At 42.2% G+C, this 12,803-nt stretch overlaps 1 protein-coding gene across 1 annotated transcript in view; it reads right to left on the bottom strand.

Moving 5' to 3' along the window:
- Positions 1 to 1,872: 1,872 nt before the first annotated feature.
- Positions 1,873 to 12,803, bottom strand: part of Rs1 (retinoschisin 1) — a 30,048-nt gene continuing 19,117 nt past the window's right edge. The window contains exons 4-6 of the mRNA XM_015488065.2: positions 8,453 to 8,594; positions 6,901 to 7,096; positions 1,873 to 2,173 (exon numbers count right to left, since the gene is read on the bottom strand). Coding sequence (XP_015343551.1) covers positions 2,021 to 2,173; positions 6,901 to 7,096; positions 8,453 to 8,594 — 491 coding nt within the window. The 3' untranslated portion in view covers positions 1,873 to 2,020. The remainder of the gene's footprint in view (positions 2,174 to 6,900; positions 7,097 to 8,452; positions 8,595 to 12,803) is intronic.

Below are 12,803 nucleotides of genomic sequence, written 5' to 3' on the forward strand. Positions count from 1 at the left end.
CCCCCCCGCCAATAATAAGGGTCTTTATTCAGCCGCTCTGTCCAAAAGAATGGCTGAATAAAGAATGACCCCACCCTACTCCACCAGTGGTCTGTTTATATTTGGGAGAAAACTTAGCAAGAGAAAGCATTTTTCCAGGTATATGGCATGGAGATTAAAAAGATGTTGGCTTGAATATAAAGCTATTCTGAGCCCTAGAACACCAGGGGAGAGATTTGGGGCTTTTAGGAACCTGCCTGTTCACAGAACTGAATGTGATGTCCAGGATCATGTTAGAATGAGTCCATTCACTTCCCTTGTTGTTTGAAATTGAAAAATAAGTGAGAAATGACCTGCTAACAGGGGTTACACAGGTCCAGGACATTCTCTGCTTCCCCAATCTCTTTGGAGGGTTCCAAACCCTCTCAGCTCTTACTTTCCATATAGCTCTACCCACCCCTGACCTCCATGTTACTAGCCTCTTCCAGGGAAGGACCTAGAACTCAGGCTGAGCTACACTGTCTGCCAAATGAGCTCCAGCAAGAGAAAGCCAGGTTCAGGCCTGCTCCTTTCCAAAGAGGTGTCAAATGTCAGGGGCAGGTGTTTTTGGATGGTACAAGGCATAGGTTGGAGGGTGAGAGGCTTCCAGGGTAGAAGCTACATGGTTCTTTTTATATTGGGAGCCCTGGCCACTTCCTATGAAGCATGCAGTTAACAGGTCACCTCCAAGTGACCAGTGATAGCTCCTGGGACAGCTGTTGTCAAAATGTTTCTTAAAAACTGGTAGGTAGTCTGAGATAAGGAAATTCTGTTGTGTTGGAGTTATCTGGGGTTCCTAAACATAGGAGACCTGCTACTTAAATGATCAGCCTGCCCCATGCATTCATCACAGACTGGAGTAGTTTGCCTGAATGAGTTGCAGAATGGAGCCGTATGTAATGGGAGCTCTGGACCCCTCCCCAATCCCTGTGTTCTTTTTAAATTTTTGGTACTGGGGATTGAACTCAGGGGCACTCAACCACTGAGCCACATCCCCAGCCCTATTTTATATTTTATTTAGAGACAGGGTCTCACTGAGTTGCTTAGCTCCTCACTGTTGCTCAGGCTGGCTTTGAACTCCCAATCCTCCTGTGTCAACCTCCCAAACTGCTGGGACTACAGGCATGTGCCACCAGGCCAAGTTCCCTGTGTTCTTGAAGCTAATACTCTACCCCACCCCACCCCCACAAGGTGAAAACTGAACAGGGAAGCTTTCCTACCTTTCCTATCTTGAACATTTAGTCCTTTGTCATGTACAGGATCTGTTGACCAGGACCATTGTGGGGCATGCCACAGGCTCCCATCTACCTCATTTGTACTGCCACCCAGTCTCCCCCATAACTTCAGGTACTTCTCAAGTCTTCAAGGCCATGGCTGAATGAAAATGTAACTACAAGCCTGCTTCCCTTCAGCATTCAAGCAAAGCTTTACAAAACTGTACATTCCTGTTTTGAATGTGGTTGAGCAAAAAAGATTTTTCAAATTATCAGGGCTGCTTTGTATTCCCCTGGGACTGCACCTTTCACAGTGTCGCCAAGACAGAGAGAGCAAGCAAGAGGGAGTGCAGCAAATTACCCCTGCTACTTAAGCTTTCATAAGAAAATTGGTTTGGGGGATATTTTCTTTGTTCTTATTTTCTTTGGCCCTCAGTGGGGGGAAAGTTCATTTTCTTTCATTGGAAACTATATTGCTTTTTAAAAAATGAAATATTCTCTACCAAGCTCTGCATTTAAAAGTGCTTGTAGCAGGGCCACACCTGTAATCCCAGCACCCTGGGAGGCTGAGACAGGAGGATCACAAGTTCAAAGCCAGCCTCAGCAAAAGTGAGGCGCTAAGCAACTCAGGGAAGTCAGAGACCCTGTCTCTAAATAAAACACAAAATAGAGCTGGGGATGTGGCTCAGTGGTTGAGTGCCCCTGAGTTCAATCCCGGGTACCAAAAAAAAAAAAAAGGTCCCTCCCATACCCCTCCACCCTGTGGCAGGGCCAAACTGAGGCAGGCATCAGGCACACTTGCTGACGCACTCCAGCAGCTCCATGCGGATGGCAATGCGGATGTGCCAGCCCAGTGGGATCAGGCGGATAAAGCGGGAAATGATGGGGGGCCGCAGCAGGTTCTGGACTGTGGAACTTCTATCTGAGTTTCCGTAGAAGACCTAAAGAGAGGAAAGAAATCCTGTTACCATTACATCAGGGGAGAGAAAAAGACAACCAACTACTATCTGGAGTCAACTCCAACTTTGAACCATGGAAAATCCTAGAAAGTAGTTATAGAGCAAAGAATTTATAAGTACCCTGTAAAATCTGACCTTTAATAATTGTCAGCACCTATATGCTTGAGGCATTTCTGAATATATGAAGACTTTTGGAACTACACCATCCAATGTGGTAGCCAGTAGCATCTATTTAAATTTAAATTTATATGAATTAACATTAGATGAAAATTCAGTTTCTCAGTCACTTTTTTTTTTTTTTTTTTTTTTGTAGCACCAGGGATCAATCCCAGGNAAAAAAAAAAAAAAAAAAAAAGAGCTTTTTGACTCTTACTGTCAATTTTGTGTTTTTGTTGTCTGCATTTTGACAAGACAGTTTAAAAAGCCCATATCATACTTACAAGAAGAATGTTCCCATGTTTCAAAGGTATCCCAAATGGACTCAAATAGAAACTTGTGCCTGGCTCTGAAGCTGTGAACCAGAGCTGAAATGTGTGTTCCTACTTTGATACTAGTGACAAGTACCTTTTAGACTTGGAAAAATATTTTTTTAAACAGATAAAAACTGGAGGGTAGCTGCAAGGTCTGAGTTAAAATGTAAAGGATTAGGTATTGTTAGGTATCTATGCTACCTGCAAAACCTGAAATTTCTGTAGCTGTTGAAACAATGCTTGGAACTGCCCAGTAAATATTTCCCCTGACTATTGGTTGTTTAATAAGGGCTCTGTGTGGTTGCACGTAGGCATTGCAGGGCCTGGACCAATCAGTTTAAATGTAACCCCCTCCTTAGGAATGACCTATCACTCCAGCCTGACCTGTTCCCGCCAATGAATGAACCAATCATGTTTAGGAGTTGTTATTCAATTTTCCCTCGCCTAATGATGATTTGTTCTGATGTATACAAAGCCCTCTGCCCTCCCCAAAAAGTGTACTTAAGCAGTGCTCAGCCCCTGCTCGGGGCTCTGGGCTGCTTTCCCTTCTTGAGTGGGCACAGAGCCCCAGCTTGCTGGTTCAATAAATCCCCTTTTGCCAATTGAAAAAAAAAAAAAAACTGGAGGGTGGTATCATAGAGAAAAAAAGGGTTTGATGCATAGTGTTTTTCAGGAAGTAGCATGCAAAAAGATGCAATGGATGTTTGACAGTATTTCCAAAGAAATCATTCTTTGCACTATTCCCAGAGTCATAGTGTTCTCTCCCACGACAAGGGAACATTTCATTTCCTTCTGAGATAATCTCCTGAATTTGGCCTTAAACATCCACTAACCAAGGCTGGCCTTATCTCATTGACAAAGGTGTCAACAACATACACTGGAGGAAAGACAGCCTTTTAACAAACGGTGCTGGGAAAACTGGATATCCATTATGTAAAAGACTGAAACTAGATCCCTATCTCCCATCCTGTGCAAAAGTCAACTCAAAATGGATCAAAGAGCTGGACATGGTGGCGCATGCCTGTAATCTCAGCAGTTTGGGAGGCTGAGGCAGGAGGATCACAAGTTCAAAGCCAGCTTCAGCAATGGCGAGGCGATAAGCAATTCAGTGAGACCCTGTCTCTAAATAAAATATAAAATAGGGCTGGGGATGTAGCTCAGTGGTTGAGTGCCCTGAGTTCAATCCCCAGGACCAAAAAAAAATGGTATCAAAGACTTAGGAATTAGACCAGAGACTATGCAACTGCTAGAAAACACAAGGGAAACACTTCAAGACATAGGCATAGGCAAAGATTTCCTGAATAGCTCTAATAGCTCAAGAAATAATAGCAAGAATTGACAAGTTGGATTGCATCATATTAATTAAAAAGCTCCTACACAGTAAAGGAAACAACAGAGTGAAGAGACAACCTACAGAATGGGAGAAAATCCTTGGCAACTACTCTTCCCACAGAGGAATAATATCCAGAATATATAAAGAACTCAAAAAACACCAAAAAATAAAAAATCACCCAATCAATAAATGGGCAAATGAACTGAACAGACAGACCCTTCCGAAAAGAAGACAAATGACCAACAATTGTATGAAAAAAAATGTTGAATATCTTTGTCAGAGAAATGCAAATCAAAACTACATTGAGAATTCATCTCACCCCAGTCAGAATGTCTATCCTCAAAAATAAAAATAATAATAAATGCTTGAGCTAGGCATGGTGGTACACACCTGTAATCCCAGCAGCTCGGGAGGCTGAGACAGGAGGATTGCAAGTTCAAAGCCAACCTCAGCAATGGCAAGGTGCTAAGCAACTCAGTGAGACCCTGCTTCCAAATAAAATACAAAATAGGTCTGGGGATGTGGCTTAGTGGTTGAGTGCTCCTGAGTTTAATCCCCAGTACCTAATAATAATAATACTGGTATGGATGCAGGGGAAGAGGAACCCTCATACACTGCTGGTGGGGATGTTAAATTAGCACAGCCACTAAGGGAGTCAGTATAGAGGTCAAAAGCTAAAAATAGAACTACCATAGAATTCAGCTATAGCACTACTGGATATATCTGAAAGAACTGAAGTCAGCATACTTATAGAGGTAACTGCATACCCAAGTTTATTGAGGTACAATTTACCATAGACAAGTATTGGTGCCCATCAACAGATAAATGTATAAAGAAAATGTGATCTATATATACAATGGAGTATGATTCATCCATAAAGAATGAAATTACGTAATTTGCAGGAAAATGGGTGGAGCTGGAGGACATCATTTTGAGTAAAATAAGCCGTACTTGAAAAGATAAGTATTGGGCTGGAGATATAGCTTTGTGGCCAAGTGCCTGCCTAATATGCATAAGGCCCTGGGTTCCATCCCCAGCACCACCAAAATAAATAAATAAACGAATGGATGTCAGGCATGGTGGCACATGCCTGTAATCTCAGCAGTTCAGGAGGCTGAGGCAGGAGGATCAAAAGTTCAAAGCCAGCCTCAGCAATTTAGCTAGGCCCTAAGTAACTTAGTGAGACCCTGTCTCTAAATAAAATACAAAAAAGGTCTAGGAATGTGGCTCAGTGGTTAAGCTCCCCTGGGTTCAATCCCTGGTATCAATAAACAAACAAATAAATAAATGACATGTTTTCTCATGTGAAATCTAGGAAGAGAAAAAAAGATAACATGAGAAGGGAGACTATTCATTAGCAAGAAGGATATTGGGGTAGGGGAGAGAAAGGCTAGAAATGAAGGGGTAAATGATCAAAATGTGTTATCTGATGTATGACTATAATATAACGAAACTAATATGTACTAAAAAAGAACAGGACAGGCCTTGTCTGCCATGATCTTGCTTTTCTTCCCAGTAGTAACACCTAATGTTATCCTCTCTCAGCTGTTTATCCTGGAGTTATTCCAATCAGGAACCAGATAAAGAGGGGACTATAGAACAGGCTCCACTAGTTTATGCAAATACCAGAAGTGAGTGCCTCTTTCAAAGAACAATGACTATCAAGACCTGTGCAAGAAGCACAGGGCTTTAATATGTGGATGCTAACCCAAAACAAGGGAGTGTGGCTAGGGCAAGAATAGAAATCCAGTGGATTATAGACAAAGGGGAATGAAGGAAAGGGAATGGGAGGGGAAGAGGAAGGACAGTAGAATTAATTGGATATAACTTTCCTAGCCTTGTATTGGAATACATGATCACGGTAATTCTACATCATGTACAACCACAAAAATTAGAATAAGTTATACTCCGTGTATGTATAATATGTTTGTCCTGGAGTTATTCCAATATAAAATACATTCTACTGTCATGTATAACTAAAAAAGAACAGCAACAACAAAAAGGCACGGGGCTTGAAACAGAATCCTAATATCTTTTGGAAAAGCCAACTAATAAGAACAAAAATGAATTTAGATGTCCAAGTATCAAGATGGTTTTTTCCCCTTGTGTCCGAACTCCTCAACCTCATCCATGAATGTCATACTTTGCAGATTGTCATCAGACTGACCACAAAGCCTTCTCATTGTCAGCCATACAGGTCTGCTTAACCTAGTCAAATGTCAAAATGAGCCCGGGTAATTCCTTACTCTTAGGCAAAAAATACTTAACATTTCCAAACAGGTAGTGAATTTTTAACTCATTTTTGTTCATTTCAAATATTTATAGTCAGGAATCTAATGTGTTTAGTTTATGATGAAGATGACTTTGGTCTCAGTTTTCAAAGATTAATAGGATATAGGGTTGCCCAAAAGTGTCTGTTCTTGCACTGGTGGAATCCTTTTAATAAACACTAGTGTGATTAGGCAGCTAACTTGCTAGGTTGTCAAAAGGTTTCCAGCATTCAATCTCAGATCAATAGTAAGGAGAGGCCATATCTATACAAATGCATGATTATCTACCCGTGTCTGTAATGGATCAAGCCAAACCCATGAAGCAAAGTGTGTTCAATGATCCAGTGAGTTTGCAATACTCCCTATGGCCAGTCTTGGGTCTTTAGGCAACTATGCACTGATAGAAATCAGACAAATATTTTCTTTGCATAAAAGAGCAACATTCATTCACAAACTGCCAGGCACTAATGCGACAACCAGGAAAGATCAAACTGAACTGCAGGAAAGAAGCACAGATGACCCACTCTGCCATGGGATTAGTGCTCTGACAGAAGGTGACGAACGCAACACAGGGATAAGAGAGGAGTCCCAGAGAGGGTGTATGCCGAAGATGGGTTTTGGGTAAGCTCCACTTACCCGGTTGTTTCCAGTTTGGTCCTTATAGTAAATCCAGTTCAGGCTCTCATCACTCCTGTACTGCACACTATACTTGGTCATCCACTCATCGATGTCACAGCGCCCCTGGGTAAGGATCCCTGAAATCACCTTGATCTCCTTCAGATCTATTTGTAACCACTGGCTGCTGTCTTGGAACTTGGAGAGCCACGCACACCTGCCAGAAACACATCAAGTCACCAGGAACCTTCCCCTGTGAGTGCCTGCAAATAGCCAGCAAGCACCAGAAGATACCATCCCCCAGTTCAAGTCTTTGTACCTGCCGTAACCCATGCGTCTTATCCTCCCTCACCTGACCATCTGTTATGGTTTGGACGTGAGGTGGCTCCCAAAAGCTCATGGGTGAGACAATGCAAGAAGGTTTAGAGGATAAATGATTGGGTTAGGAGAGCCTTTACCCAATCAGTGAATTAATCCCCTACTAGATTAACTGATGGTAATTGAAGGCAGGTGGGGTGTGGCTGAAGGAGGTGGGGCATTATGGGCATGACTTTGGGAACATATTTGTATTTGGCAAGGGGCGACTCTCTCTGCTTTCTGATCATCGTGTGAGCTGCTTCCTTCTACCATACTTCCAGCATGTTGCTCTGCCTCACCTTCAGCCCCAAGGGATTACAACCTCTGAAACTGTGAGCCTCCAAATTAACTTTTCATCCTTTACAGTTGTTCTAGCTGGGTCTTTTAGTCACAGCAGTGAAAAAGCTGACTAAAACACAATCTTCAAGTCTCAGATGAAATATCTTTTGCTTAGAAACTCTTCCCTGGGCCAGGTACGGTGTTGCACCCCTGTAATCCAAGTGGCTTGGGAACCTGAGACAGGAGGGTCATGAGTTCAAAGCCAGCATCAGCAACGGTGAGGCGCTAAGCAACTCAGTGAGACCCTGTCTCTAAATAAAATACAAAATAGGGCTGGGGATGTGGCTCAGTGGTTGAGTGCTCCTGAATTCAATCCCCAGTACAAGAGAAAAGAAAGAAACAAAGAAAACCTTCCCTGGTTCCAGGAGCAGTGGTGCATGCCTGTAATCCCAGGAACTTGGGAGGCTGAGGCAGGAGAATTGCAAGTTCAAAGCTGGCCTCAGCAACTTAGTGAGGCCCTAAGTAACTCAGTGAGACCCTGTCTCTAAATTAAAAAGGAGCCAGGGATGTCGGGATGTGGCTCAATGGTTAAGTGCCCTGGTACCTGATACAAAAAAAAAGCCTTCCCTGGTACTTGCAATGGATGAGATCTTATTTCCTTCTTCATTTTCCTCACAAGGCTCATCACACTTACTGAATAATCGGTTGTGTGCTGATGTGCTTATAGTCTGTCTGTTCCTCTAAACTGTGCACCTCCTGAAGGCCAGGACCTTATCCATCCTGTCCACTGCTATACCCACAGTCCTTGGCACATGGAAGGTACTCAGTATTGAATAAATAAGTGCATTCTGTGCCATTTGTTTATTAGAGAAACCTATTTTTTTTAAAGTATATGGGAAAAACAAAACAGAAAACCACCTGGGACTGCACTACTTACCCAAAGCCTTGACTGTTGAGCCGAGCCTTGTTTGCAGTCCATGAGGAATACCAGCCCACATACTGCTCCGGATTGGAGCAGGTGATCTGGTCTGGTGTGACCTCCCCTGACTCAAAACCCAGGGGCTTGTGATATGGGCATTCTGGAAAGGAAAAACAACGCACATTCAATTCAAACATCCATACCTCTAGCCGGGCACAGTAGTACACACCTGTAGCCCCAGCTGCTTGGAAACTGTAGTGGCATGTAAGCCAAAAGTACAAGGCCAGACTGGTAACAGAACAAGACTCCCATCTCAAAAAGAAAAATTAAAAACAAGCCTTTCCACCACCACATCTCAGTACTCAGATGACTGAAGTAACAAAGCAACCCTATCTTGTTTGCACTGTGGAAATGGAGAATGTTTTACTTGTCAGCAAGGAGGTTCACAAAAGCCTTCAACTATTTACTGCTCATGCGGAAAGAGCATGAAGGATGAAGTGAAGGGATTGCCATAGAGACTCAACGTTCAGAAAAGCAGAGGGAAATGGTTCTATGGCAACCTCATAGGGGGAGGGGGATTTGAGAAATACTTCTCCTCCTCCACCAACTTTGAGACCTAAACACTAAGAGGTACTCGGTAAAATAGCATATTTAAATGTCAGACATCTTCAGTTCCTTCATTAGCGAGCAGGTTTAGCCATGCTGCATGATGACATCAGGGTCTCTAATTGTTCTTGGGCAGCAGATGATGCCAATTATAGGAATAAAACAATGGTGAGCCAGCAAGAAAGGCAATTATATATTGACTTCCCACTTGTAAATTGCTGTTTTCTCACCAGTCTAATGCAAAATAAATAAAAATAGGTGAAGTATACCTGAGTGACTATTGAATACGGATCAGCTGAAAGACACTGCTTTTTCCAAATGGAAATAGCCCAAATTGGGCTATATGCTGTTTCCTCGTATTGACAACAGTATTGGGTTACCTGATCAGAGACTGCCAATTGCCAACCCAACCACCATTTCCCCCTTCTCTTAGACTAAAAAGGCTTAATTTTATTGGTGACAGCAATGTGGCCAGCTAAAGAGGCAATCATTTGCAGGCTTTCTTGCAGTTAGAAGTAACCACATGACATAATTTCTCACCAGTGAGATGTAAGAAGATGTGTGCTAGGGATTTGTGGTCAAGTTTTGCTTGCCCCTTCTTTCTTCCAGTTGTCTAGATTGAAGGACCTGATAGCTGGTGTAACTGTAGCCATCTTCTACCATGGGGTAAGAAGAACTATAGAGCCCTCAGCCCTGATATTCTTTTTTCTTTTTCTTTTTTTGTACCAGGAATCGAACTCAGGGGCACTCAACCACTGAGCCACATCCCCAGCCCTATTTTGCATTTTATTTAGAGACAGTATCTCACTGAGTTGCATAGCACCTTGCCATTGCTGAGGCTGGCTTTGAACTCACGATCCTCCTGTCTCAGCATCCCAAGCCACTGGGATTACAGGCATGTGCCACCATGCCCAGCTAAGCAACTCTCTATCCCATAGTCTTTTTGCCTTCTGAGTCAAAAACTAATTCAATAGCCACTCTTTTGGACATCTCTAACAAAACCCAATTTTTAACTGAATTGCTATAGAAAACAAAGTATAAACTTATATAAATACATTTGACTAATTTTCTGATTGTGAATGGTAAACTCCAAATAAGGCAAAAAAAAAAAAATTATTTCCTCCATGTGTACATGTGTATATTTGAGTTCAATCTGAAGAGGTAGCCAGGTGCAGTGGTGCACACGTGTAATCCCAGTGACTCAGGAGGCTGAGGCAAAAGGATCACAAGTTTGAGGCCAGCTTCAGCAACTTAGTGAGGTCCTGTCTCAAAATAAAAAGTAAAATGGGAAGGGGGGTGTAGCTCAGTGGTACAGAATCTCTAGGTTCAGTCCTTAATACCTGGGGGGAATAAAAAAGTTGACATATTTACTGGGGTATCATCATCTGTAATAGTAAAATGGAGAACTGAAGTCTTTCTAGATAATTTTCAACAGTCAATAAAACTGAATGGAGCATGCAAAAGCTTGAGTGCCATCCTAAGGCTCCAGAGTACCTGCCAAGAGGGTCATGTCCTGCCTCCAGCAGCTGAAGACAGGACAGCACTAGCCTCCTCAACTTTTCTGCCCTAATGCACCAAAGGAATAGGCTGGAATTCTACCAGCATCTACAACTCAGAGGGGCTGGGGGAGAGGGGACAGTATTTGTAGTTTATCAAGTCTCCAAGACTTTGGGAGTCTATTAAAATAATGTCAATTCCTGGGAGAGAGAAGAGCAGTGCTTTTATGGGTCACTCAGTCATGCCTTGCATGGTAGAATCATCAGGGGAGCTTGTTAAGAATGCAGTTTCTAGGATTCCATCCCCAGAGTTTCGCATTTTTAACAAGCACACTTTCAAAGTGCACTTTGAAAAACCTTAGCCTGCCAGGGAAGGCGTTTTGTGGGCTGGAGCTTCAGAGGACTGAGTGCCCATGGGCTCCCACGCTCTTCTAGTTCCCTCAACTTCCCTCCAGCCTGGAAGACAGGCTTGAGCCACCTGAAGGAGGGGTGAGTCCAAAGCATCAGAGAGCAGGGTCTCAGTAGGGCTCTTGGCTGTTACTTAACCTCAGCTCTCAGCCTTTCGAATCTGTAAAATTCTAACTGTAGATATCGCTAAGGTCCCTTCATCTTTAACATTTGTAGCATTTGATGACTGAACTTTTATTTATTTATTTATTTTGCTCAGGGCCACCAGCTGAGAGAGAGGAGGTGTAACAGAACAAGACCCCTTGTCACCGCCCCTCCCAATCACCACCTTGTGCTTGGCACTTTGCTCTTTCTCTATTTGCCCCTCACAATTCTTTATTTATTTTTTAGATGTTGAAAGACCTTTATTTTGTTTATTTATATGTGGTGCTGAGGATCAAACCCAGTACTTCACAGATGCTAGGCAAGAGCTCTACCACTGAGCCATGGACCCAGCAACTCCCTTACAACTCTTTTGTCTGCCATATTTCCCACATCTAATGATTAGGAGTGGACTCCAGACTCAGTGGGGCAGTGTCCTTAAAGGCCTGGGAAGGGCTTTTCTAGCTTTTCGATCTAAAAACCTGTTTATCGAGGCCGGGGTTATGGTTCAGCAATAGAGTACTCGCCTCACATGTGCAACGCCTAGGGTTTGATCCTCAGCACCACATAAAAATAAATAAAATAAAGTTAAAAAAAAAAAAAGTTGCCAGGCTGGGATATGGCTCAGTGGTAGAGTACTTGCCTAGCATGGCAAAGTCTCAGGTATTTATTGATCATGTATGTACAACATAACCCAGCATAGCTGGGGAGAAAACAAAAAGTTGAAGAATATGATCTTTATCCATGGAATGTATTCTTCAGTTTAAGAGAAGTATAACTCTTTCAACCCTAATCTCTCTTAGTTGCTAGGAAAGCTTGAAGTTACTTTCTCCTTTATATGATTTTCCCAAATTTCCGAAGAAAAACTTGGGGTGCTCATTACAATATGTTCTTCTTACTCTACTCCATATTCATCTTTAGAATTCACACCAATCCAATGCAACTTTACAATTTATAATTAAAATTACTAACTTTTCTCTTACTTTGCATGCATTTTCCCTAACTTTCTAGAATCTGGTCTTGAAGAAACAATTGTATAGAGGAAATAGACATGAGAATAAAAAAAAACTTGGTTGGACTCTATGATCTAGAGTTTTCTATCTGTGTGACCTTGAATAAGTTGCTTTAACTTGTCTGTTTTCTCATACACAAAGTGGAACTAATCAAGCTGTGCTTTTTGAGAATTAATTATGAATCTAACACAATGTGACTCAGCAAAAAGCTTCATTGCTGAACTACTATCCCTTCACAACACCGAAACATCTCCATTTATAAATATGTTTACAGGCAAGGGTGTAAGGATCACAAAATAATAAGAATTCGAAATCTTAAATTCCAAAGAACTGAGTTCAAGAACCAGCTGTAGGGGCTGGGGCTGAGGTTCAGTGGTAGAGCGCTTGCCCAGCATGTGTGAGGCACTGGGTTCAATCCTTAACACCACATAAAAATAAACAAATAAAATAAAGGCATTCTGTCAATCTACAACTACAAAAAAATGAAGAAAAAAAGTAAGTCATTCAGGCAGAAGAAAAATTATCAGATGTAAATCTGGCACAACAGAAAGATATGGATAGTATGGCCATTTGACAATATTAATTTTGCCTTTCCAAGAATATGGGAAGGCTGGGAACATAGTTCAGTTGGTAGAATGCTTGCCTTGCATGCACAAGGCCCTGAGTTCAATCCCTGGCACCACCAAAAAAAAAAAAAAAAAAAAA

This window comes from Marmota marmota, unplaced genomic scaffold (genome assembly GCF_001458135.2).
Source record: "Marmota marmota marmota unplaced genomic scaffold, marMar, whole genome shotgun sequence".
Taxonomy (NCBI): domain Eukaryota; kingdom Metazoa; phylum Chordata; class Mammalia; order Rodentia; family Sciuridae; genus Marmota; species Marmota marmota.